General features: G+C 37.3%; 2 protein-coding genes across 3 annotated transcripts; both read left to right on the top strand.

Moving 5' to 3' along the window:
* The first annotated feature begins 566 nt into the window (after window positions 1-566).
* Window positions 567-4,434, top strand: LOC140138479 (neuronal acetylcholine receptor subunit alpha-2-like). Of its 2 annotated transcripts, none has more exons than XM_072160364.1 (3): window positions 567-673; window positions 1,667-2,366; window positions 3,054-4,434. In XM_072160364.1, the coding sequence occupies exons 1-3, from the start codon at window positions 621-623 to the stop codon at window positions 3,153-3,155; spliced, it is 855 nt and encodes a 284-aa protein (XP_072016465.1). In that variant the 5' UTR covers window positions 567-620; the 3' UTR covers window positions 3,156-4,434. The 2 variants fall into 2 exon arrangements, with proteins under 2 accessions (XP_072016465.1, XP_072016464.1); XM_072160363.1 differs by having other exon boundaries at window positions 3,051-4,434.
* A 9,794-nt stretch (window positions 4,435-14,228) lies between these two features.
* Window positions 14,229-23,062, top strand: LOC140138034 (neuronal acetylcholine receptor subunit alpha-9-like). Its single transcript, XM_072159874.1, has 6 exons — window positions 14,229-14,450; window positions 16,262-16,401; window positions 17,947-17,991; window positions 18,216-18,325; window positions 20,048-20,741; window positions 21,774-23,062. The coding sequence occupies exons 1-6, from the start codon at window positions 14,369-14,371 to the stop codon at window positions 21,873-21,875; spliced, it is 1,173 nt and encodes a 390-aa protein (XP_072015975.1). The 5' UTR covers window positions 14,229-14,368; the 3' UTR covers window positions 21,876-23,062.
* Window positions 23,063-27,855: the final 4,793 nt, after the last annotated feature.

Here is a 27,855-nt window from a genome sequence, read left to right as displayed (position 1 = left end):
ATAGCAGAATATTACCAGGTATACATCATGTATTCATGTATTGCTTAACTCAACAAACAATCCTCAATGTTGACGTACTATTGGTGTGTATGTATGGATCATGGGGTACGTAGGTACTGTGGTAGGTGCTGGGTGTGCTCGCAAGCGCATTTTGTTTCAGTTTGTGACGGTAAGGAGGAGAATGTAGAGAAGTGTGGGTGTATGTACAAATGTAGGGGTGTATTGTGGGTGTTTTTAGAAGATAATCGTGTTAATATTTACATTTGTCGTCAGGATGAAGCCAATGAGGTCGCAACCGTACACGGATGGCTTTATCAGGCAAGTTACTTTTACACACACAATAAATAAATAAAATAAAAGTAGTAAAAAAAATAATTGCAAAGTGCATGTCATAATTGGCTAGTTTCATAAATGTATAGGTATAGCTGTTGATAATTGCATATAGCAGGAGTTCTGCAAAATGACTTTTAGTTTTATCAGTTCCATTATGTAACTTACAGCAACTGATTATCATTTTATTTTGCCGATAATAGAATAGTTAATATCTTATGCTCCATGTACAGAGATGGCACGACTCCCGTCTGACGTGGGACCCTTCAGCATACAATGGCACTAAGGCGATGACAATTAAATCAACTGATGTCTGGCTTCCTGGTATTGAAGCGTACAACACGTAAGTTCTGATCACCTAAATCACATTGGTATTTGGTCGTATTTTCGCACTCCACCAAAACATTATGGAGTTTGAGCAACTATATTATTGATACAGGCGACTGAATGAACACGTATTATTGTAAGACCAATCTATTGTGATGTATTTGTGGAGGGTATTTGGCTTTCGTCTCTTTCGTCAAAAAACCTTCGTTTAGAGGCATGCAGTATATGCATGTAGAAGGAATTCTAATACATTTACGTCTAATCCCGAGGCTTACCGATTGAGCTAACTTGAGCTTACACACTGAATAATTATGAAAAAATGTTACCTCACTGATAACCATCAACATCCTGAACACACTATATTTTTACTTGAAGTCACTAAAATTCGTTTAAAATTAATAAACAAGTTTTTCGGATAACTTCCGAATTATAAAATTTATAATGAATTGCAGAGTCATACGTAGTGGTAATAAAATGAAGGTAATTAAATTGAACTTCAACACTTCGTTTATTTCGCTTACCGGGACCGCTTTCGAGTAACAGGATTGGAATTAGATCCTGTGTGGGACAATCTGATGTCATCAAGTGTGATGCCACCTGATCAGGCTGGTCTCTAGCTGTTTCCAAGAAAACATCAGAGCTAACAACATCGGCTTCCCAGTAAGCGAAATAAACAAGTAGTGTTGAAGTTGAATTCAATTACTTTTATAAAATTTATATTTTAAATTACTGGCTTTCAATTTTTGTGAACGCTTGCGGAAGAGATTATTGGCTCGTCACCATTCTTAACCTAACAATTTTGATCCTTGTAACTAAATGTAAACTAACATAATGTATAAAAATAATGAAAAGAAAATAATTATACTAGTGTCAGGTTACAATGATTCAAAAGGATCTCTCTAAAAATGAAGAGTTAAAAGTTGAATGTAAACATGGCATAAAAAATGAAGAAATATTTGATATTCCTTTTATTTGTCTAAAATTGTCTTTAATACTTGTGAAATTGCAGTGGAACCGTCGTTGAAAATGTTGACGCCGATGTGGTGGTTTATAACACCGGAATGATGCTCCGAATTCCTTCAGTACTGATTACCTTTACCTGTAAAATGGACTTAAAATTCTTCCCGTACGACAACCAGGTTTGTCCACTCATATTTGGTTTTGGTTCTTGGCATCACCATGAGGATGTCTTAAGACTGACCCAATCAAGTCCTTTAGCTGATTTGTCGTACCATAATCCATCCAGCGATTTTGAACTAACGAACATAAGCTCTAAACGAAATGTTAAGAAGTACGACTGTTGCCCACAAAAGTACGCAACCATCACGTACACGCTGCATTTGAAGCGTGTATCAAGTGCATACAATGTCAAGCTTGTCTTACCAGCAGCCCTGACTGGATTCCTCACCTTAGTAACATTTCTGCTGCCTCCTGCTTCCTATGAGAAGATCACACTTTGTGGACTCATCTTCATCGCGCTCCTTCTTCAGTTAATCTATCTTCATGACATCGTGCCAGCAAGTGGCGATACCATTTTAGGAGATTACTTTGCTTTTGCGCTTTTCATCGATTTCTTTGCTACCATAATTGCCGTGGTGTCTTACAACGTGCATGTTAGATCGCCTCCGAAGATGCAGCAACATTCTTCTATCATGATGAAGGAGATGGAAGGGGACGATAGTGACTTCAGGATGAAAATGCCGCAAGATGTAAGTTGATTGAACATGTTAAATGTTATTTTTTAGATACATATGAACTTGATTTCATAATTATTTCAGTCACCCTCGATTAAAGACTGCCAAATGAGATATGAATTCAGTTGAATTACCAGTACGCTGAATTCCTTATATTAAATATCAATCTAAACGATTGCGACAGACAATTTTGCAGATATTTGGACATCTCCGTATTGTTTTCTTAGACCTTTTTAGGAGTACCGTAAGTGTATCTTCCCATTTGGAGCTGCCATTTTACCCTTCCCAGGATCATTGCACAGCCCGAACCTCTGTATCTCAAACTATCACTGATGGGCAAATGTGGCATCATGTGTTGCTGAGTAAAAATACGCTTCAATGGGAATCAACCACGCACAACTTCTCCCAAATGAAACTGCACCACACCATACATGCATTTACCTCAGTTCAGAGGAGAGGGTAAATAAGGCAAACTATTTTCCCGAGATTTCCTGAGCTGAGATACTGGCTACGGAGTGAGGTATGATATGCCTGTAGCCAGTACCGAAGGATATAGTTGCCCTATTTCTCCTGACTATCATGTCATTTTTATAAAGTGGCATGCTCTGCTCATGAATATTTTTGAGATGTAATAATTTCTCCTATTATAACATAAATTTACCTCATATTGATAAGCATACATTTCGTGTCATTTTTCAGCAGAGCAAGAGAGAATTTCTTCGATACGTGGATTTTGTTTGTTTCGTTATCTTCGGAATTATATTCGTCGTTGGACTGGCCATCATCTTAGGTCGTCGTGGCTAAGAAGGACAGTAATTGAGCTATCCAGTATAAGATGGCACTTGACCCTGTTCTTTCTCCACTTAAATTACTATAATTATATATAAAAGAAAAGGATATTTTATGGTTGTGACAACATTCACTAAAGCTACCACACATTTTCCAAAAGTTTGGTATACCTTTCGGCCTTTTTCTCCCCCTGGGGACTCGTGTACTTTCCAAAGGTCATGTGCCATCTTATACTGAGAAACATACAACATACAAGATCAACTGAGATCCATACCGATCTCAGGCTACATTTAGGTAAAGAGCAATATATTACTAAATGTTCTTTTCATAGCTACCATTACTTCTAGGTTAAGGAATACTAATTTGAACGACTCTTTTCGGACCATTATGAAGTAGCTTTATCCATAAGAAATTACTAAAGCCCTTTCGTTCACTACATAATCTATCGCTTCACTTCTTGTGTTTCCTATATGTTCTAGATCGTTGCTTCACCTGATTATCATTGTATATATCACGTATATCTTTAAGATGAAAATATACCGTATGAAACGATTGATGACAATGTGAATGTTGGTTAAAGTGATACAGATTTAAAACGTCGAAAACGGTTAAAAACTGAAGTCAAAATTTTAGTAAGCATCATTTGTAGCTTTAGTTTGGACAACCTCAATAAAATGTTTTAAGATGCGGTTCAAAATAACTTAATATCCTAAAAACATTCATGGAATTGACAGATCAAATAACCAAGCCTGTTCTCAAGTCAGACAAAAGCCAAAATGGAATGTCCAAGAAATCATTTAACTGTTTTCTTCCCGCCATCATGTATTTCCTCATTGCTTTTTTTGTAGTTGCTGTTTGTAATTGTGCTTTCCCTTGAGAAACAAAACTCTTGGTGATGAAATGGCGCTTGCTCTAAGGTACAATCAAACTCAAATTGTTCTCACTGATACAGCAGCTGGCAAACACACTCAACAGAATTCAAAAACCAGGGTGAAGTAATCTACCTGCACAGTGGAGAGAATGAAGAGTTATTGACACTGCTTTATTTTCTATATGTTAGAAGGGACAGTCCGTAGAAAGCGATGTCATCTGTAGGTTGTTGTCAGAATCAAAGAGAAATATCTAACTTGTAACAGTGACTTGGTTGTAGGCCTAGTCCAAGCTCTTTGCAATCGAGCAATGTCAGTTCCTCTATATTGACTTCATGTTGCCTCTATACCTCCAGTTTCAAATAAGTAGCTCAGCAATTTGCGGTTCTCAGAAGCCAAGATATGTTAGCGGAGTATCATTTTTTCATTATAATCGAAGGCCGCTTCCTTAGAAGTTCTTCGAGTAGGGAATTATCAGATTGAGATGGTTGAAACCAGAGGATGATTTAAGGAAGCCCCATCATGCACTGTAAAAGTGTGTTATCACTAGAGTTTCAACTGCCACTTTACTTTTCAAATCCCATTGAACTCTGTGCAAAAGATGTTGTTTTAGAATTGCTCGTGTGTCATTATTACTTGGTCGATTTCAGATCTAAAGTGATGTATGCATGAAGGATAATTCACACCTTCCGTAGATAACATAAAATGTGAAATCGACCAACTGTTTGAAGGTGTTTTTATTGTAAATATATCTGTCCAAAATCAAATTTAACCATGCACGTGTGTATGCAGTGGGCGGGCAGTGTTGTCATGTTCACTCACACAGCTGTGCTAACCGCAAGACTTGCTGGGAAGTGCTTAAATCATCCTCTAGGTTGAAACTGCAATGCCTGAACATTGGATGGTATCGGTTACGCATGAAAATCTGATGTTCTTTGGTGTTAATGAAATGCCAGTTCACCACTTCATGAGAGGATCAGAATGGAGTTAATTCCGCTGTGTGGCATAAATCACCGTCAACTCCATTCATCTGATATACCAGATGTTGCAGGTGTTTCGGAAATTCAGTGTCTCGGTACACACGAGGCCATTGACGAAATCGATTGCATGGATTCAGGTGTAAGTGTCGGTGATGAAGTTACAGGTTTTGGGCAGATAGTCTTAGCTTCTCATGCTATCTGTGATGACAGGTTAGTTATACCCAATATACAAGGTATAGATTATACTGGTCTAATCCCATTTGTCACAGCTTCTTCATCGGATGAAACCCTCCTCATCAATTCCCCACAGGGGGCATATCAAACATTTTTGGAGGGTTTGTTCCCATGGAATTTTGAGGTGGTGGGTCTTTGGGAGCTGATGGCGTACCGGTATAAAATGATGCATTTTGGTTGAAAATCGCTTGAAAAAAACAGATATACGAGGAATTAGTAATTTTGGGGTCTTTTAGAGTTGAAATTATCAAAATGAAGTGTCTTTCGGAGCTCTATTTTGGTCAAATATAGGGGGTCTTTCGGAGTAGCGAAATCCAAAAAGGGTGGTCTTTCCGGGGAACATACCCGTATGGTCATTTGTGTTAAGTGCCCCCCCGGGTCAATTCTCACAACCTTCCTCTATGGTTAGCAGCACTAGAGATTGTCAACTACATCAAATGTAAGGCCATTTGCATTGCAGTGCATTTTTAAAATTAAGTCTTCCTGAAAAGAAGCGTTGGCGTTGAACATGTGATACAAATATTCTCAAGTTCTTTCACAGAATCTGTTTTTAGATGGACAAACAACAACAACGTGGATGTTGTTTTTCTTTCATTATGTGATCCAAACTACAAGAAGATTCAATCTGTTCTGTCTCCTGATCAACTTCTTCCAAACCGATAAAAGGAATATTTCATCTTGATACTATTAAGTATGATGACGATCCCTTTGAAATCGACGCGCGAGGCCGAGGAGCAAGCAAAATAATCAGCGATACAGTAGCGAGAACACGTAACTCCATGGTATCCCGTCCAAAACCCTTTTTATCGGCGGTCAGTTCTTGACACTCTTGCTAAGGAACGCGCGATGCTCAGGGTTTACCATCACTATATGTACGGCTAGGTGGGTCCGATAAGATGTACGGGTACTGTATCTGGTGCTTCGGAGATCGAGTTGAATCAAATACACTTTGAAAGAAGCTTATTAACATACATGATTTCCTCCATCTTTTGGTTTGCTACTGAGAAAATCAGATCAGTAAATGGTGTGTTTTGGATATATAGTAAAAGGCAGGTCCGATAAAATCCGCAGGAATGACTAAATTGATGGTTGAAGTAAGAAAAATCCCCCAAAAGCCGGAAGATGCCATGATTATATATGTGTATTGTACTCGCATACACCCTAGAAAACTTCAACCATTTTCAACAAAACTGGGATACAAAATGTCATCATCAATTGGAATTTGATGAAATTTTTTATCAAAATTGCCCTTCGGAAATTGCTTTAATCTAGCCAAATATCAATCCATTTACTCGTATTTTCTGCAAAACAGTATGCATTCTTGGGAATATGAGAGTGAGTCGTGAAACGATCTTCTACATGCTGGGTACGATAGTATGTTTCGGAAACTCTTCGCCGTCAAGCATATCCGTATATCAAGTGATGGCGCTATTGTTGGGGTAGAGAAATATCGCTGTGTGAGAAACACAAAAGAACTATGGTACTGCATTCGCACAAGACCGAAACCATATCAGTACTGTAATCGAGTCCTCCTTCTCCGAGTCCGAGTGAGAGTCCCGGGTGTCCGAGTCCGAGTCACACTGTAAAATATTACCGTTATTTTACGGCACTTTGCCGTAATCTTTACAGTAAAATTGATTACTATTTCACTGAAAATAGGCATGTTACTGTTAAGGGTATACGCGGTATTGGTGGTCGAAGCAACCAAAAAATCCATTTTCAATATATTATTGAAAAATAACACTTTGATGTTTTGCAAAAGTTCATTCTTCATATTATATTCTTTGAAAAACTTGCTTGATTTATTGTTGCTAATGAGTTATGTACGTTCACTACCATTCAGAAGATGCTGTGAACTACCAAATCGCAAAAGTTTAAAATAGTTACTATATATAACTTTAAACTGTATTGGTTTATTTGTGTGTTTGTGCAAAGTGTTGTATCGTCCAATTTTTTAATAGTACAGTTTGTAAATAGCAAATCGCCGCATTGTTCTGACAGATTGGGTTGTGTATACGGTATTCTTTTAATATTCAATGTTTGATTATATCCCAAATCCTTGAATATATCCCGTGATTTTGAAATTGACAAAAATCGAAAATTCTTAACTTGGCAACGTTGAAGACGCGTAATTACCTTGCGCAAATCGTAAAAAATAGTGATTTCAGTTAATGAATGTCAACGCCGAATTCGTAGTGGAAAAGAAATTTTTTATCGTGCAGGTGGTTCGATCGGCCTATCTAAAAAATCACCATGCGTGGCTGTTGAAGAACCAGTGGATTCGCCCTACTATCACGGCAATTTTTGATACGAAGATATAGGGATGATGACGCTGTACCAAGGGGTCATCAGCATGAGGCTTTCGTTCCTAATTATAACACCTCTCATGCTGTGGACGTTGTCTTTTTAAAAGACTCTACTTGTTTTTATCAATGCTCAGATATAGGCCCTATATAGATACATGTACTTATTCTTAATAAATTCAACTATTTTGTTCAATATTGTTGAAAGTTCACGAGACCTATTGAAAATGACCATTAATTGTTATGAGTGAATTCAACTGTGGTATATTAACGGTCAAGCCTTGGAGAGTCACTAGCTATCAGGGAGTGTAGCACAAAACACCACATCACCATACACCTTAGACCCTGGAAGATAGAATGGAGAGCCTTTGGAAAGTGGTAGTGATTGCATGTTTTCTTCTTATCAACATTTATGTTCTAGTTGGTGCTCAGGACGGTGCACACCGACATCGCCTGTCTAATAATTACTTTGTCAGCAGTGATACTTAAATAAATACCCGGGATCGATACACGTGAATTTGCTTTGCACGAGTTTGATATGAGAAGAAAATCTTTGGATACCGGTGTAGAAAATGATGAATATCTCCCGTAAATGATTTCGTATAAAGAAACCAGATGTGGTTCTTTGCACATGAATATATATTTTGAACAGATATGATAGTCGTTAGTTTGCGCTTTGAGACAGCAGCTTGCGTCTTGAGTCAAAAACTGACAATAATTCCGCAATAATTCTGATTTATATGTGCCGAATTATATAGCGCAGTGTATCGGCCAATCGTGAAGGTAGTCTAACAGAATATGACCAATGGCTACCATGCTCGACTTGACACACAGCGAGGTCAGTCACCGAGGTAATCGGGGCTATTGTCAGTAGCCTTAGTCAGATGTCCTTCGGCCTATTATGCCACTCAAAACTATTAAACAGGTCGATACAAATGGCCATGCGTGGCGGTGGATTCAATCTACCATGGCGATTTCTGTCATGAAGATATCGGGGCGATGACACTGTGCGGTGGTAAGTATGTTACAAATGTCTGTTTGTGTGTTCAAGTCAGAGACGTATCGACCGGGGACAGGTGATTTCAAGCTGGGAGTTGTGGCGATATATTATTTTATATCCCGTGCCTTCTATTTAAATTTATTTATTTAATCAAAATTATGGTGTCATTCACCCCGAGTGAGATCACTCTCTTGTATCATTTCGATTAGACTATCGTAAAACGTCACAATGGTCTTTTGTAAACGGAGGTCTTCTTGTGGACGACGCAAACTGAGAATGAATTGTAGCTGGTAGCAATCACTCAGAGAGGTAACACCTCTTTGTAAAATCTCCGTGTGCGTCAAGACTGGGACACAACTTCTTAGTTTAGGGCGAGAACAATTCTCGCTAATTATTACTTGATAATGGAGTTTGTTCTACTCCTAGTTCACTTGTTAGTTTTAATATAAAGTTTCATACCGAATGAAGAAGATGTAGTAAGTAATAAATAACTTTAATACCAGTAAATAGTGGTTTATATTGTCTTGTTGTTTGAGTGATAATATTCGCGCTTGGCTGAGTATGAAAGCCTAAATAAGACCCTGGTTGAACCTCTAGTTCTATGAAGAGCTTTTTATTAGCGCCCCTACTCATGCCAAATCTACGATGAAGAGCCGAGGAACAGAACTACCAATCAGAGAGACTAGCCGAGACGAGTGTACCAAGACGCATCTACCAAGCCGTGTGATTATTCCCTGGTACCTACCTCGCCGCCTAAAATATTTAGCGAGTCCTATTCCCAAAGTTCTTTATTAGACCTAAAATAAACGATAAATGGTTTTTGGGTAGCCATGTCTTGATCAGAGATCAAAAGGTCACATAGCCTGGAAAATTGTGGCAACTCAGTTACATGACCTTTTAACCCCTGGTCATGTCAGTGCTGCTCTAAAATCATATCTCATTATTTTTTAGCGCTTCTGCAGTTAATATCTATGCAAAAATTCCAAAATTATGACAATTAACTGAGTAAAACTGGGCGAATACACCATAATATTACCCCTACCCCTTAATTTCGCAACTCTAATAACATATATATTTACCTACATACCTGACTATAGCGAAAAATAATTGTGATGTTCTGGAGGTTCCAGGCAAACTACCCAAAGTGTTTGATATTGGATAAGTCGTCAAATGAATGCCTACGTTTCCCATGTTGCCTGGATGAAACATTCTCTGATTTTACTGATATTTCAGCACAGTAGTAGTATGTACGTTAGTAAAATTCTCTGAGAGTTCCAAGTCGATCCGAAAAAAGCGTTTTCGCCACATCACACCCTAATGTAGACCTTCAACCTTCACCAGAGCAGTTTTCTGCAAAGACATCAAAGCTATATAGTCACTGCTGTCCATACAAGTCTAGCGTGGTTCCCGGCGTCGTTAGATGTATCTCATGATGAATTCCCAACTTCCTCCAAACAGACGCAGAAGTTTGTGTGTAATCGTGATGTTGAAGTACGAGCATACATAGCAAACCTCCGAATGAGTGCGCGGCAAAAGAAGTTGTAGATGGCATTGGATCAACTTCTGCCAAACCGATTAAGAGAGTATTTTATCTTGATACTATTATCTATGATGACGATCCCTTTGAAATCGACGCGCGAGGAGCAAGCAAAATAATCAGCCATACAGTAGCGAGAGCACGTAACTTGCATAATGCTCACCAAGCGACATATCAGTTCTGTCATGCTTTTTTCCATCAAGTCTTCCCGTCCAAATCCATTTTTATTGGTGGGCAGTGCTTGATGCTCTTGCTAAGGAACGCAATGGTCATAGTTTACCAGCACTCTATACAGGTGCAGGGATCCGATAAGATGTATGGGTACTGTTTTTGGTGCTTCGGAGACCGAGTTGAATCAAATACACTTTGATAGACGCCAGGAGCTTATTCACATACATGATTTCCTCCATCTTGTTTGCTACCGAGAAAATCAGATCAGTGAATGGTGTGTTTTGGATATATAGTAAACGGCAGGTCCGATAAAATCCGCAGTAGGAAAAAGGTAGGAAAAATCCGCCAAAAGCCGGAAAATGCCACATGCATGTATGTGCAATGTCATTGTACTTGCATACACCCTAGAAAACTTCAACAATTCTCAACAAAACTCGAAAAATATTGTAAAATTGGGATACAAAATATCATCAATCGGTATTTGATGAAAATTTTATCAAAATAGCACTATACTTCGGAAATTGTTTGAATCTAGTCAAATATCAACCGATTTACTTGTATTTTATGCAAATCAGTATGCATTCTTGGGAATATGAGAGTTGAGAAACGATCTTCTACATGCCGGATTTTATTTGGTACTGATAGTTTCTCATACTTCAGTTGCTCGAGATGTTTCGGAACGCTATTGTTTTGGGTAAGGAAATATCGCTGTGTGAGAAACGCAAAAGAACTATCATACTGCATTCGCACAAGACCGAAACCACAGAGTATATTCATCAGTGCTGTAATCGAGTCCTCCTTATTCGAGTCCGAGTCCCGGATGTCCGAGTCCGAGTCACAATTACCGTTATTTTACGGCACTTCACCGTAATCTTTACAGTTATTTACCGTAAAATGATTACTATTTCACTGAAAATAGGCATGTTATTTGTTTATTTGTGTTTGTTTGTAAAGTGAAAATTTTAAATAGTATATTGCCGTATTGTCTAACAGCTTGTGTTTAAATGCTAAAACATGTACTTTCTACCGTATATTATACAGGATTATGGGCATCCTATCGCACTTTTATGTCATTATACCGTATATATGCTAATTATGCGGTGAGATACTTGTAAAATCGTCTTTTTTACGGTAGAATGCTGGCAACCCAGTTTCCAGGTATTCTACCGCAAAAAGCGCTGTCACATATTTACAGTGTAGAGAATCCGTCCATAGGGTCCATATATGGACGCCGTTGGTCACTCGAAATGCTGTAATGTACAATAAGTGATACATGAGCCAGGCACATCGTCCACACCAGGTAAAGAATTACTTTGTATAGGTAGTAAACGAACCAACAGAAATTCGACTTGCATCAAACCACGTATCTTTATCAACTGCCCGCCGGCTACTGAGAGTAGCTGCTATTACAAAATAAGCTGAACTTGTACTCGCGCTCTGTGAGCGATTGGTTAAAAATAAATCATTGGCTAAAAACCAATAGCTCAGCGACGTAAATAATTCAGTTATGAGTTGTCTTTCGAAATGTCCAGGCTAAATCCTGCCGGACGTCGAGTGTATCACTGTCTGTATAGAATAGAAGTCTTATTGACATTCAATGTATGATTATATCTTAAATCCTTGAATATATCTCGTGATTTTTGGTATTTTCTATTCCTTGACTTGCATATGAATATGATCCTGTGCCATATACTGGGGTACACAAAAAGGTGGCTTTGTTACATTTTGATGTGCAGTTTGGATTTCAAAACACTGTCTCTTGAGTATTCCATCACTTAGAAGATTCAATTAGGTCTTAAATTGAGGCTAATTTATTCTATATTACTCATGTTTTTATCCTGTTTTCAAATATTTTTCAATTATTTTCTTATGACGTTTGGCATGAAATGTGCCAAGGGTGGCTGAGGATTAGGGGAGGAGGATTAGGGGAGGGATTCATATTGTAAATTTGATTTAAAACCCCCTTTAAAAATTTGAATCTGGTAAAAAAATGTCTAAATGAACTCCCAGACATCTAAACCAAGTGAATAAATACAAAAGTTCATTTAAAAGACCAATACTTGCTCAAAATGATTGTAAATGTGGAAAAAAGAGGTGGGGTTACACCTCCCTACTTTGTGATTGTTTTTTGCCCGCACTCTCTCATTTTTAACCGATTTCCATAAAAAGGTGTCAAAATGCTCAGAAGGATGAACCACTTCAAATGAGATGTGTAGGTAAAATGTATGAACCATTTCATTTTTTTACTATGTAACACAAAGGTACCCCAGGTTGTGACACAGGACCATATACGTGTCGAAAGAATATGGCAAGCTCCTATGTGCGATTTGAACTTCCAGTCTGCGCCTTGAAAACAAAAACTGGAAAAAAAAATCGAAATTTCTTAAAAAATTAGTCATTTCAGCTGATGAATATCAACGCCGCAATCGTTGTGGGAAAGAAACGTATCTCTTTTTATCGTGCAGGTGGTGTACTTAGCCTGAGTCGATCGGCCTATTTCGAACTAAATCGCCATGCGTGTCTGTTGAAGAACTAGTGGATTCACGGCAATGTTTGACACGAAGATATAGGGATGATGACGCTGCGCCAGGGGACCTCAGCATGAGGCTATCGTACCTAATGACCTGAAAATTACAAAATCATTTAACACATCTCATGCTGTGGAGGTTGTCTTTTTAAAAGACTCTTCTTGTTTTTATCAATGCTCAGATATATATAGATACTTGTAAATAAATAAATCCAAGTAAGGTAAATCATCCACAGTAAAGTGCTCAACCAAGAAGGGAGCTGGAATACATTTAAAATAGACTTGGTGATTTATTAAAGCATTATTTACAATATTGTTTCATGCAAGCCAGCCGAAGCCGACCTACACTCGTCAGAATATGCTTATCACTGGAAACTGATTTCTATTTCTAGCGCGGAATGCTCACGCCGCGAAGTGGCGACGGCGAGCGCGAAGCGCGATCACCGAGCGTAAAACGCGCGGAGCTAGTGCTAGATCTTTAGACAGTTTAATTGGCATACATTTACAGATTTTTCCCCCCTGGACATAAATTGCACAAACTCTTAAACAGAAATACTGTCAAACTTAGTTATTGTTGCATGACCAATGTAAAACAAATCCTAACTTCACACAACAGATCAATTTTGCCCAAAGCAGAACCCAAGGAACCAGATGGAAAAACTTGCAACTGTAAAGTGAAACTTGACTGTCCCCTCCAAGGCAATTGTTTAGCTTCCAGTATAATTTACCAGGCGACGGTAACTCGACAATTCACATCATGAAACATATATTGGACTTACCGCTAACTCGTTCAAAACACGCCTTAATTGCCATAAGACTTTAATAACAGTGACAAAAGGCATTCAACAACATTAAGCGAGTACATTTGGAAATTAAAGGATAAGAAAATACCTTATTCAACTGAATGGAAATTAATCAGTCGGGCTAAGGCCTATTCAACTACCAACAAACTATGCAGACTTTGTCTAGAGGAAAAAATACTTCATCATATTTAAGCCTCGTCTCTCTTCACTGAACAAAAGAAATGAGCTAATAAACACTTGTAGACACAGGAAGAAGCATCTCTTGATCAACTACAACTGATCAATATATCAAGTATTGACTGTCTTCATGAACTTGAATTGCTTATATTATGTTATGTAACCATTTTTGACTGTAAATGTATGCCAATTAAACTGTCTAAAGATCTAGCACTAGCTCCGCGCGTTTTACGCTCGGTGATCGCGCTTCGCGCTCGCCGTCGCCACTTCGCGGCGTGAGCATTCCGCGCTAGAAATAGAAATCAGTTTCCAGTGATAAGCATATTCTGACGAGTGTAGGTCGGCTTCGGCTGGCTTGCATGAAACAATATTGTAAATAATGCTTTAATAAATCACCAAGTCTATTTTAAATGTATAGATACTTGTAGTTATTCTGTATAGATTCAACTATTTTGTTCACTATTGTTGAAAGTTCACAAGACCTATTGAAAATAACCATTAATTGTTCAGAGTCAATTCAACTGTGAGCCACGTTTGGAAAGTCACAAGCTATCAGGGAGTGTAGCACACAACACCATATCACTATACACCGTACACCATAGATCATTGTAGACTCTGGAAGGTAGAATGGAGAGCCTTTGGAAATTGGTAGTGATTGCATGTTTTCTTCTTATCAACATTTATGTTCTAGTTGGCGCTCAGAATGGTGGTAAGTATGTTACAAATATCTGTTTGTGTGTTTAAATCAGCGACGTATCGACCGGGGACAGGTGATTTCATGCTGGGAGTAGAAAGTTGCCCTTCTCTAAATAGTGGTACAGGGACAAAATCGACTAAAAGTTGTAATATGCATGTGCATACGTTTGGCCCAGTTGTCCCATTTTAGCATTAAAATTACAAGTTTTGTGATTTCCGCGCATTCATCTCGGGAAGGGTCGGCGGAACGATTAACTAAATCGTTAAATCGGAAATGTTAAACCCTGCACGACTCGGTGGCACTGGTACGCACCTGACTGAATTGGTGTGTATCGTGTCTTGTGTGTGGGGTAGTAGGGTGGGTATTGGTGTGCATGTTGACTGTCTATGGCGGACGGTTTCGTTGTATTCATGTATTTTTGTTTGCTTGCTTATTTGGTTGACGAGCCTTTTCAAATTACGTTGCGACCTTAACACAGAATTTCTGTTGCAGTGTTGCAGACAATAAGAGACATGCATAGTAAGCAAGTAACAGTGAAAAGATGATGTATGATTGTGTCAGAAATTTTCACGGATCAATACCTAAACCTTTACCTTAGGCTACATGCGAATCTCGTAGTTTGTTATGCTTGGTAGAAATCAAAGAACAGTAGGTATATATACAGGGTGTATCAAAATGATTGGTACCGGGCTATGTGACATTTTCAAAAATATATCAAAAATATGAAATTGGTAATTAATATAGTTTTTGTACTATAAATAGAAAGGGGCATATGTTAACTTATTGATCTATTAATCTGAAGTTGATAGATTGATGCAGGTTCACTGCTTGAACCATTTATCTTCAATATCTCACCTCAGTATACATGATATAAAATTGCTTTACACATGCTTTTAGAAAGATGGTTCCTGAAGTCCCTGCCTTACGACTCTGGTAGTGTGAGGTGAAGCCCTAGGTCTAAACTAACCTACACTGTCTACAGTCTATAGCCATTCTGCCACGCCATCTACTTAGTAATCTCAATAATACAATTTAAATTACCGCCCTGGATGGTGTTGATACACAAACTTCTTTCAACCCCACCTAAATTATTCAAGTCAATAGTATTACTCTCAAGCAATAAATATTGAAATATTGATTATAACATTTATATATATTATGAATGAAGAAATAGGCAAGGAAAATATTAAACATTTCCATGATTTTCAACATATCATCCTCACAAGGTATTTGCAGTAAAATAGAGCTTTGACAATGGTGCGCTACTGATCCAGCGTTACGATGAAAAGAGTAAAAACACCTACTTTCCTTTAGAATCATGTAACTTCTGAATAGAATGCGCTATCTTTATGATCTAAAATTTCTAGAGAAGATAAAACTACTATAATTACAAATATTTAAACAGTTAACCCCAAACTGGCACACACAATAGTAAAAAATATCGGCAAAAAATGAAAAGTCTTCGGTACCAATCATTTTGATACACCCTGTAGCCAATGTTGACGTAGCTAATGCAATATGTGTTTGATATCACATTTACCGACAGGTGAACCTTTCATATACCGCCATAGGGCCCAGAAAAATAATTATGAGATTAAAAGTGTGTATCTTTCTGAATAACCAGATATAACAGACAAAAATAAATGACCTTCCTGTATCACTTTAAAATATAGAAAATATATAAAATATTAAACTATATCCAAGAACATGCTAAAATGATGAGATTTACCATGTTTACTCACAAATAACCCCATAACCATAAGTGAATATAGCCAGTTTGGTTCTTTGCCCTCGATATATTGCTTTCTTTTTACATTTTGCAGAATCATACCAATACAAATATGAATGGCAGCACAAACTTCTTGACAACCTGTTGAAAAATTACCATAAAGGAGTCTTACCTTCTCAAGATGGACCGCTCAATGTTGGGCTTCAATTAACACTGGTCAATTTTGATTTTATCGTACGTTGAATTCAATTTTTAACCGTGTAAATTTAATTTTTACTACTGTGACACTGAGTTGTCTAGGGGTGATGTATGATTGTGTGTGTGTGTGGGGGGTGAAGGTGTTGGGGTGGGGTGTGTGTATGGGTGTGTAGTGTATGTATGCCTATGACGAAGTTACACGTGATACTTCTAACAACTGTACTGTTTAAAAGGGCATTTCGTGATCAGCCTCATCCCCCGACTTTTCGCCAAAAATTCTTTTAATACCACTGGAAACATCTGGCTACAGAGTGTTTATGTACAAAAATGTCTTGCAGACTGCTTCGTTTAGCAAAAATATCGTGAAATTACACAATCATGCATAACTCGTTAACGTAAAATCGGAATCAACTGAAATTTTGTGAATAATCTTTTTTCGTGGATATCTACTGAAAATGTAATAAAAGGGGGATGCTGATATCACGAAATAGTCCTATAAATCTGCCAGACAATTTTGTCTATGACTGTCTTTTTATGCTCTGCAATTTTGATAATAATGTAGTCTTTCAGTTGTTAATTCTTTTGAGGAGTGTATGTGTATATAATCATGAAAGTGTCTCTGCTGATGTTGCAGTTGAGGTGGGGTGAGGTCACGTGTGGTTATTCGCGGCTGGGGTGTGTAGGGGTGTGTATGTGAGCAGTTGAGTGAAAGTAGGAGACAATTTTGAAAACAATGTAATCTTTCCGTTACCCGGTACATCATGTATTGCTCGACTCATGCTAATCGTCAAAGTATCATAGTATCATGTTGCAATACTGGTGTGTATATATTATTGGGGTGGGGTGGGGCCCGGGGTTGGGGATGATTGTACGTGTGTGGGATATGTGAATGTATCTGTAGGGGTGAGTTGGGTTTGTGGAGGTGAAAGACGAATTTCAGATTATTACATTCAGTCACAGTGAGCCACTTCTGTGTCTGTGCAATGGTTATTTTGATAACAAAGTATTTATGCATACTTTACCAGGTACGCTAAGAAATAATCATCAATGATATTTTCAGTGTGCGGAAGGTGTTTGTGTTTGTGTGTAGGGTATGTGGGTTTCAATAGTCTGTGGTTGTGGTTTAGTTTGTAAGCGATGAATTTCATTAATTTCTGGAAGTCGTCTATCACACCGTAGATGGAGGAACACACTTTCCAAGGCGTGAGCATTTAAAGCGCGGTATAGGAGAGCACAGCATAGGAGGGTAAAACAAAAATCCATATCTTTATTCTGTAAGCGGGGGTACATGTGTGAATGTGTTGCGAGTGTTGCATTCAATCACATCTGTACTTATTCGCGAGATTGCCCCCCGATCAAATTCGGATTGACGCCCTTGGCTGGGGTAGGTGGTGGGTGTGCTCACAGGCGAGTAAGGAGGGGAATGTGGGGCGTGTTATGTGATTGGGGGCGGTTGTGGGATGGATGGGGGTGTGTGGGTGGGGGTGTGTGTGTGTGTGTGACAGTTGGGGTGCCTGTTTATGAGGATGTAGGGATGTGTTGTTAGAAGATAATCGTCTTAATTTTTACATTTGTCGTCAGGATGAAGCCAATGAGGTCGCAACTGTACACGGATGGCTTTCTCAAGTAAGTCATTTTTACACACACAATAAATAAATAAAACAAACGTTATCGCAAAGTGCGTGTCTTAATTGGCTAGTTTCAAAAATGCAAAGGTATAACTGTTGATAAAATTGTGTATTAGCTAGAGTTCTGCTAAATAGTTTCTATCAGTTCCAATGCCAAACTTATAGCAACTGATAATCATTTTATTTTGCTGATAATAGTAGTATCTTATTTTCAATGCACAGACATGGAATGACTCCCGTTTGACGTGGGACCCTGCAGCATACAATGGCACTGAATCGATGACAATTAAATCAACTGACGTCTGGCTTCCCGATATTGAAACGTACAACACGTAAGTTCTGATTACCTAAATCATAATGGTATATGGTCGTATTCTCATTTCACGATGAATCGTAAGAGGGACCGTCCTTTTTTTTTTTAAAGATGACTTCCATGTGATAGGTCGACTAGCCCATGTTGGAAAAAATCCTAATTTAAAACTAAACCATATTCCAATTCGGCACATTATGACACCCTATTGAATCCAATGTGATTTCAATCATCAAAATTACAAGCACTTGATTAGACGAAGGCCAGTTTTAAAAGTGAAAAACTCCACGGACAAGACAGCTGGTTTGAGAGTGATGAATGGCTAATTTATGCGTGCCTTTAATTTAAAAACAAAAAGAACAAAACAAAAATGAAACAAATGAACTGACAAATAAAATTAAGTTATGAAAAGTACAGAAAAGTAAAAACTGAAATAAAAACTGCTTTAAATAAAGCTTCATTGTAAAAACTGTGTTGTCTCGTTTTTGCGCTTGTTGCGCCTTGTATAGGTCAATTTGTCACTTTTAAAACTGGACCTTCGTCTATTCAATTGCTTGTAACTTTACGTCTTGAGGTCACATTGGATTCAATGTGGTGTCATAATGTGCAGGATTAAATAGTGCATCTATTGAAGAAACAAAAAATTAAAAAAATTTACCCCAATATTGTTCAGTTTTGAAATTGTGATTATTTTTCCAAATGTAAGGAATACTTTTTGGCGCAGCATGTAATAAGGGCGCTTGAACTGATAAAAGCCATTTAGAAGAACCTCTGCTAATATGCAATTATCAACACCGGCCTATACCTTTACATTTTTAGCGCAATTATTATTTCCAATGGTAGCCACCCCCAAGTACATTAACACAGAATCCCATGTTTTAATCATTATGGCATAAAAAGTGGCTAAATTCAACAGCCCAAACTAATATTAACTGTGTAAGCTGGAAGCACATCAATAGAAAATCGGACAGTGAGGTAAAAGGATTAATTACAAAGCAACACTATTTTTGAATGTATTGCCCTTCACTATGAGCATGATATAAAGCTAAATTTATATGAGCCCGACTCATCATATACCACACAGGCACTCGTAATAAGCCTGATCATTCTTCACAGATATTGACTGACCAATGTTGCCCAAGACACACCTATAAACCATTTAGCAACAACGAGGGACTGGCAGTTAAGAAGCGCACACTTTATACATACCACAATAGAACATCGCGGCCAGGATCAGCTCCCCAAGTTCCCGTACGGGTAACCGATCCACTACAAGCAGATTCCTTGTCCAACTACAGTAGAATTCCCTCTACAAGCATATATGCCTCTAAACGAGTTTTTTTTAACGGAATAGGCGGAAGGAGAGGCAGGCGCTCCACCAAAACATTATTTGAAGTTTGAGCAACTATATTACTGATGCAGGCGGCTGAAGAAACGTGTATTATTGTAAGACGAATCTATTGTGATGTTCTTGTGCGGATATTTGGTTTTCGTGTCTTTCGTCAAAAAAAACCCTCGTTTAGAGGCATACCGTATATGCTTGTAAAAGGAATTCTAATATATCGAAGTCTAACGCCTTATCGATAGAGCTAACTTCACTGCTTACAACCCAGCAAACACAAAACGCAAACACAAAAACACTAAAAGGCTAAAAGTTGAAAGTAAACATGGCATAAAAAATTAAGAAACATTTGATTTTCGTTCTCTTTATCTCAAATTGTCTTTAATACTTGTGAAATTACAGTGGAACCGTCGTTGAAAATGTTGACGCCGATGTGGTGGTTTATAACACCGGAATGATGCTCCGAATTCCTTCAGTACTGATTACTTTTACCTGTAAAATGGACTTAAAATTCTTCCCGTACGACAACCAGGTTTGTCCACTCATATTTGGTTCTTGGCATCACCATGTCGATGTCTTAAACCTGACCCAATCAAGTCTTTTGGCTGATTTGTCGTACCATTTTCCATCCAGCGATTTTGAACTAACGAAAATAAGCTCTAAACGAAATGTTGTGAAGTACGACTGTTGCCCAGAGAAGTACGTAGATATCACGTATACGCTGCATCTGAAGCGTGTATCCAGTGCCTACAGTGTCAAGCTTGTCCTACCAGCAGCCCTCACTGGATTCCTCATCTTAGCAACATTCCTACTGCCTCCTGCTTCCTATGAGAAGATTACACTTTGTGGACTCATCTTCATCGCGCTTCTGCTTCAGTTGATCTATCTTCATGACATCGTGCCGGCAAGTGGCAGGACCATTTTAGGAGACTACTTTGCTTTTGCGCTTTTCATCAATTTCTTTGCTACCATAATTGCCGTGGTGTCTTACAACGTGCATGTCAGATCTTCTCCAAAGATGCAGCAACATTCTTCTATCATGATGAAGGAGATGGAAGGAGACGACGGGGACTTGAGGATGAAAATGCCGCAAGATGTAAGTTAATTTAATGTTAATTTTAGTTAAATTCATATTTCAGTCTCGGGCGATTAATATTGCTTATCACCACACGGACTTATCGCTACCGAATGAATTCAGTTTAACTACCAATATTTTGTTTTTGTCTTCTACTCTCTAAATTCCTTATTATATATCAATCTAAGCAAATTAGATTGAAATCTAATCTGTTAGATTGAATATTTCAATCTTTAGTTGGTTCTGTATCTACCTCATTCTTTGAGATCAATCTCTGCAACTTAAGTTGTTCCTGATCTATACAAGGTCGATGTAAAACGCGTTATTCCATTGACAGTAAAGAGACTTGCAAAAAGTAATCACTCCAAATGAAGAGAGTAATATTATAAAACAGGTATCATTTACGAATTAATTCTTCGCACGTTCATAATTATTATTAATCTTATTGCTATCGTGTTAACAATTATGACAACTCAAGCAATATGTGGTATATGTTTTTGTGTGGTGTTCATTTGGACTAACATGAGGCATAAAGTAAAATCATGAGTTGCATCAATGATGTCACTATCATTTTCAATGAAATTACACCACCGTATCTGAAACAAAATCTTGTTATTAGGCTAAGAAAATGCGGTTGTTTCCTGCAAGTCGCTCGCATTTTTCATTTTTGGGAGCAAGTCGACCGCATTTTTTTATTTGAGAAATCCAGAAAAAAATTACATTTTCAAGAAAAAATTGATGACATTTTCTTTACAAGAAATATGTAATTCTTAATGTTTTAGGAAATCAGTTTTCTTATCTAACTTACACTGCACTGATTTGACAATATTTTAAGCATACTTATCATACATCCTAAAAATTAATAAAATCGTACTTTGCAAGAAACAAATTTGATTATTTTTACCCTGAGACCATGTCAATTACGTGAACGTATGGTTCATTCCCGGGGTTCATTATTCATGCATTTACCTTAGAATGAATGACAGTTCCTCCTATTACGAAATAAATTTACTTGAAATTATTTTGCATACATTTTCTCCCATTTCTCAACAGCGCAAGAGAGAATTTCTTCGATACGTGGATTTTGTTTGCTTCGTTATCTTCGGAATTATATTCGTCGTTGGATTGGCCATCATCTTAGGTCGTCGTGGCTAAAGGGGACATTATAGTTGAAGACTGAATTAAAAAAGACTTGTTTGCGTCTGACGTCCTGTCAACCAGATCACAAATGCCGTACTGCGCAGGTCAGCAACCTATCACACTGCGCTGTTGTCCTGACGTCAGACGCAAACTAGTCTTTTTAATTAGGTCTTATTACGGAAGACACGACCTAAATCTTCCACACAGGGAGTGTGAATTTCAAATGGGGTTACCTGAATGGGTCACTTCATTTGAAATGTATACGTAACTATGTGGGCGATTAAGCTCGTGTCTTCCATGGGGTATATGAATTTCAATTGTAATAGCCCAATAGTATAAGAGGTTGTATTATTTTTATAAGAGGTTGCGATTCCTTGCGCCCGTACGACCGTCTTTAAACTATTCAAAATCAGGCTTTTAGAAAAGGGGAACTTTTAAAATACTTTCTTTATAGGTTTCTAAAATACGCAGATTCTTCAATTTGAACTAGTTTCCATTGAACAGACATCATGTCAAAATATAAGGCATTTGTTTATTTTCTGGTTTATGTTTATGTTTATAGCCTCATATCCCTATATAAATGAGCCCCCTCCCCCACCCGTTACGCTTGATATGCAAAATCGACGGACATTAATTTCCCATACCCGTTTTTTCGATGAATGCTATACAGGGTGTATCAAAATGATTGATACCCATCAATATCCATTGAGTATTAACAAGAGCGCCATATCAAAATGCAGCATAACATCTACCTGATTTGTAGATTTATGTAATAAAAGGTCATAAAACTATCAATTATAGTAGCTTCAAGAGGAATCAATGTTGAATTTGGAAGAAACATGCGATTCATTAGATGACAAAGCTGATGGGTACCGATCATTTTGATACACCCTGTATTTTCACACTTTTGGAGAAACACTGCTTGTTGTATACTTTTAGGCGACAAGCACAACCCTCCCTGCTAAGGGTAGGTCTATACCGTCGGGCTTTTAAAATAGCAAATGACACTAACAATTAAAAAAATCTGTAAATAAATTGCAATATACTTTTGATACTAATCTCATATTCTATACTTTTTGTACTAATCTCATATCATATAGTTTTACAAGTACTGTTCTCATGGTAGGCAATAATGGGATTTAAATCAAACAATGATATTCAGGTCATTATATGCTAAATTGGTAAAAAATAATTTTGTTTTTTAATTTGTAAATAAAACCTATAATATTCAACACAGTTTGATGCCTTTTTGTGTATTTTATTATGAATCTCATTTAACGTCAAAAGAAAGCAAAACACTTATGACTATAATTTGCACTACTAAGTGTTCATTAGTCGTCGTCGCAATTATTCGCGATAGTCGCGACTATGACTTGGTAATCTATTATGTTATCAAGATACAGAAAATAAGACAATTAATACATACAATTTGACAAATAAAAGTGATGGTTTGACATCCATACAAATGTTGATGTTTTTTTTTAATGTTCAACCATGCATGGGAAGAATTTTTGTATCACTCAGTCCATCAGGATTAACGCGCGGTCGGTGAGACATTTATTTGTAAAAACAAGTTTTTTAATGTGTTTCAATACCTTGGGCAGGACTACGACACTCAACTCATTTGCATAGCAAAATGACCCGTCTCCTCTGCAGCCAATTTGGTTCCGCTCCATCGAAATCAAGCTGGTCACGGAGGAGACTACCCTCCTTTGTGTTTGTTCATTTGTGTATGGAGAGCCCTTCTTGGAGTCCGCAATGACTTAGGCTACGCTCTCAGCTAGAGTCCGACGCTGCATTGCACTAGAAATACCTTTTCTGTGAAATCGCTATAGAGCCAACCGGGAACACGTATTCGTTTTGAAAATATAGCATTAAAATTAGTATCACCCTTGTGGCCCACGTGCAGTGGAAAATCTTAATTCTTTCATTAAAAAGAAATTAAAATTAAAAAAAACACGGATCTACCTGTGCACCTATAAAATGGGCACAGCAATTTGTCTCAAATATGAATGAATTTTAAGAAACATACAGGATACAGCTCAACTGATCATACTTTTCCTACATTCGACCTTGCATGATTTTTGAGTTGACACAGTCATGAAAATAACTATAGATACTTGACAGACCATTAGTAGCCCAGTTCTGAACCTTTTCATTGATCATTCATAACAATAGGTATCTGATGGATCAGTGAAGATAAGAAGGGATTATAATATATCCGTAACCTTGATATTATAGTACATCTCGAGGAAAAAGTGCAATGGACATGTTTTCATTTTATGTTTCAAATATCCCGCGCATGAAAATTGAGTATTTAACTCAAAATGGAAAATGGAACAATTTATTGGAAATCTGTTTTAACAGATTTTTTTGACATCTTTTTCTGCACTGTATTATACCTAAATTAAGAAATTTGATAAATATTCAAAGAAAATATAGGTCATCCAAAAAAAGTTGATTTTTACACATTTTGGGGCAAAAAAGGAAAAATAAGCAAAAATATCAAAATCTGTTTTAACAACTTCATTCATCAAGTCATAACAAACGGCCTACATGCTTAATTTATTGATTTTCATGTTTTTTCTTGCAAATATGCTAATAATATGCAAATTATGAAATTGCAAAATAAAGTTTCTACATAGCATACATCTTTCAAGTGTTCAAAATGACAGACATCAAAAAGAGATTCGATGAAATGTAAAGGTGTAGTAACAATTTTGGCATGGACTGTCTGGTTTGGCAAAGTACGGTAAGTTGAGCTGTATGGTGAACATTGACCTGACGCCATGATAGTAGGATCTATTAGTCGTTTTATATACATTGTATATACCGTATTGTCATAATACCAATATTTGTCATTATATATAATGAGTAATATTTAGCAACGTAAATGTGCAGTTCATATGCACACACGAATACTGATCTTTATGATATTCAGGTTTTTGTACATCACATTATAACATGTCACATAGGAGGTCATACGTGTTGACCTTCATCTATTGTATTTGTTCATCTGTGTATGGAGAAGATTAACACCATTAAACGCCATTAAAACTCCATCAGTATTAGGGCGTAGTTCAGTGAACTCACCGTACGTATTGCTATTACAAGTACTTTGATAATACAGATAATATGTATTAATGGGTCGAGGCGATTGCATTGAAAAATCTAATAAATTATTCATAACAGTTACGTAATCAATCGATAGTGCGGACACTTTTCATTTGCAAACCACCAAAATTCGTGATCTTTTAGCGTTGGAAAAGAAACCTTGTGAATAGAGTGCCCTCGCAAGAATATCTACTCTCTGACCTTGGGTCTTATTATATTGCCTGCGTTTAAGACCTTATGGTTAAACTAGCCTTACACGGCGTGTTGATTCATGCATTTTGGGTACGAAAATGACCTTCGAGTTTTACCTCCAGATGGTCGACTATTGTCTGTCCAAATAACTTAGACACCCGGTTTTTAGGATATATTTCGAAAAGTTTTCACTTTGGACAAAAAGTCATGAAAGAAAAGTTGCTAAACACGATTAGACAGAAATTATTAGTAAAGCGATGAAAAAATATTCTTCCTTGTCTACTTTTATTCAATTTTGACCGATTTACAGCAAGATATCTGGGTCCAGCCGAATATTCCTAATGACTTGAAACTTTTGATGGGATAATCTATTTACAGTAAGGGGTGTTTGAACATTGTAATCATGCATATTGATCATTGATTCCACCCTTTTTTCTTTAATCCTTTTAATAATTAAAAATAATGCGGTCTACTCAAATGCATTCAACAAAAGCATGTTTGCAATCTACCGCGAGAGGTCGTCTCACACGCATAACAAATACACTACGATCAAATAGGTTGATGACAATATTTGATTGAATGGACTGCACTGTGCCATGATTTCGGTGAAGGACACCGGTTCAAATCTTTTGTTTGGAGCCAATCAATAATTTCATGCACAACCTCTATAACTCAAAATATGTCACAGTTGTTGCATTATAACAAATGATAGGGCAAGTTACAATGCGTCTGGAGTGTATTGTGAATTATACTCTCCAATAACATCAGAACATTCATAGGGCATACAATTTGTATTTTCTTAGAATTGGAAAAAGCCAAAGGCATGCACAGAAGAAGATTGAAATACCGCGCCGAATTGTTGTAATTGGTTGAGGGACAGCTGGGATCAATGAGTTAATACACTAAGAATAAATATGCCAATCAGAAACACTGTCTGCATTTTATGAACTGAATTATATTTTTCATTTTTATCAAATGTTTTTGGTGAGGAGTATAATTGATTTACTATTCATCCATTCACTATCCAAAATCACCATACCTACAAATCTGTATAATGAGACCTTCCAAAATAATGGTACCCAACTTCTACCGGATTATTTTTAAAGTGTTGAGAAAAACCTTCCAATTTCAATAGACTCTTACTTAATGCTTTGGAAACACAAAAATCTCTCGGCGGTCTCGGCAAATGTTAACACTTTTCTTTCATGACTTTCTTTGTAAGTGGATATTTTTTCAAATAAGTAATAAAAACTGGGTGTCTAAGTTAATTGGACAGACAATAGTCGCGAATACGGCTTGTTGATATATGCATTTTGGGTACGAAAGTGACCTCGAGTTTGATATCCAGATGGTCGGCTAGTCGCGAATACGGCTTGTTGATTTCCATTTCGGGTGCGAAAGTGACCTTGATTTGACCTCCAGATGGATGTCTTACTCGGCTAGTCGCGACTATTTGCAGCGACTAGTCAACTACTAAAAAGCTGAACTTGAGTCGTGAAAACCCTACTATACACAGTAATAACAAATTTGAGGTTACGCACACAGCATGAAGAGGTGTTGCGTCACTTCCTGTCCATTAGTCAATGAGCCGTGTTATGTGCCCCATAAATATTCCATGATATTCGTTAAAAATTAATTTTCACTGACAAGAATAATAGGTTTTGCGAATGAATAATGAAAATAAAGTGGCATGATTTTCTAATAAATATTTATGAGTGATGTGCGCGGCTAAAAACATCATCATACAAAGCTAGCTGCTTTATGATGCCAGTGGAAAAGCGTTTCTAAGCAATGTTTGTGTACCATTGTGATTGACTGCTGGTGTTCTTACAAATTTAAGGTCTCCTGTGATGTATAATTTAAAGAGATGATCTACTAAGTGACAATGTGTTTTCAGAAAATGGTAAGTAGGCTAATGCCAGACGCTGTTGAATTTAATGAGACTATAGGACTAGCAGTTATTATAATCGGCTATCTATCAAGTTGTGTGTTGTTTCACTTTAATCAATCTATTGGAGTGCTGTGTTGCTATCATCCTTCATCTGTTTACAGCAGCAAATGTTAGTGTTTAAGGTTTCCTCTATGTGTGTTTCCTTTTGCTATATGTACTTTTTGTAAAGTACTTTTTAAATTTATTGTTAAGTGTTATTAATTTGTTTCGGACAAAAGGATTCCGCCATTAAATTGGTAACTGACCCGGCAACATATTAACACTTTTTAAACGCTTATCAATAAGTGATCAAAAGAAAGTCATGTGAAAGCGCTCACTTGATAAAGTGGGACCTTTTGTTTCGATGTAACCCAAATGTCTGTTGAAATGTCTCAAGAACACCCCAACTGTCTCTAAAATGTCCCTAAAATCGATCAATCAATACAAAGGAACAATACACGTATATCACTAGCCCTACATGATATATCAAGGATAATCTCTCCTGTTGCTCGTGACGATTTTTACTTGTGCGTTTACATTATGTACAGTTGCGTACAACTTACCAAATGAGGCACTTGTCGGCTCCTATATGAACCATATAAAACATTTCCAAATCACGTGTTAGTTTAGGACAGGCCCTTTCAACTGGCGGCGCGCGCGCTACTTGTGGCGATTGGAGTCAGTCGAATTGGCGCACGGTAATTTTAATAATTTTATTACATAAATCTTGAACAAAAAAGGGGCGAAAATACCCAAGCT

This window comes from Amphiura filiformis, chromosome 17 (genome assembly GCF_039555335.1).
Source record: "Amphiura filiformis chromosome 17, Afil_fr2py, whole genome shotgun sequence".
Taxonomy (NCBI): Eukaryota; Metazoa; Echinodermata; class Ophiuroidea; order Amphilepidida; family Amphiuridae; genus Amphiura; species Amphiura filiformis.
The sequence above is the reverse complement of the archived record's forward strand: the minus strand, read 5'-3'. Positions and strand labels throughout refer to the sequence as shown.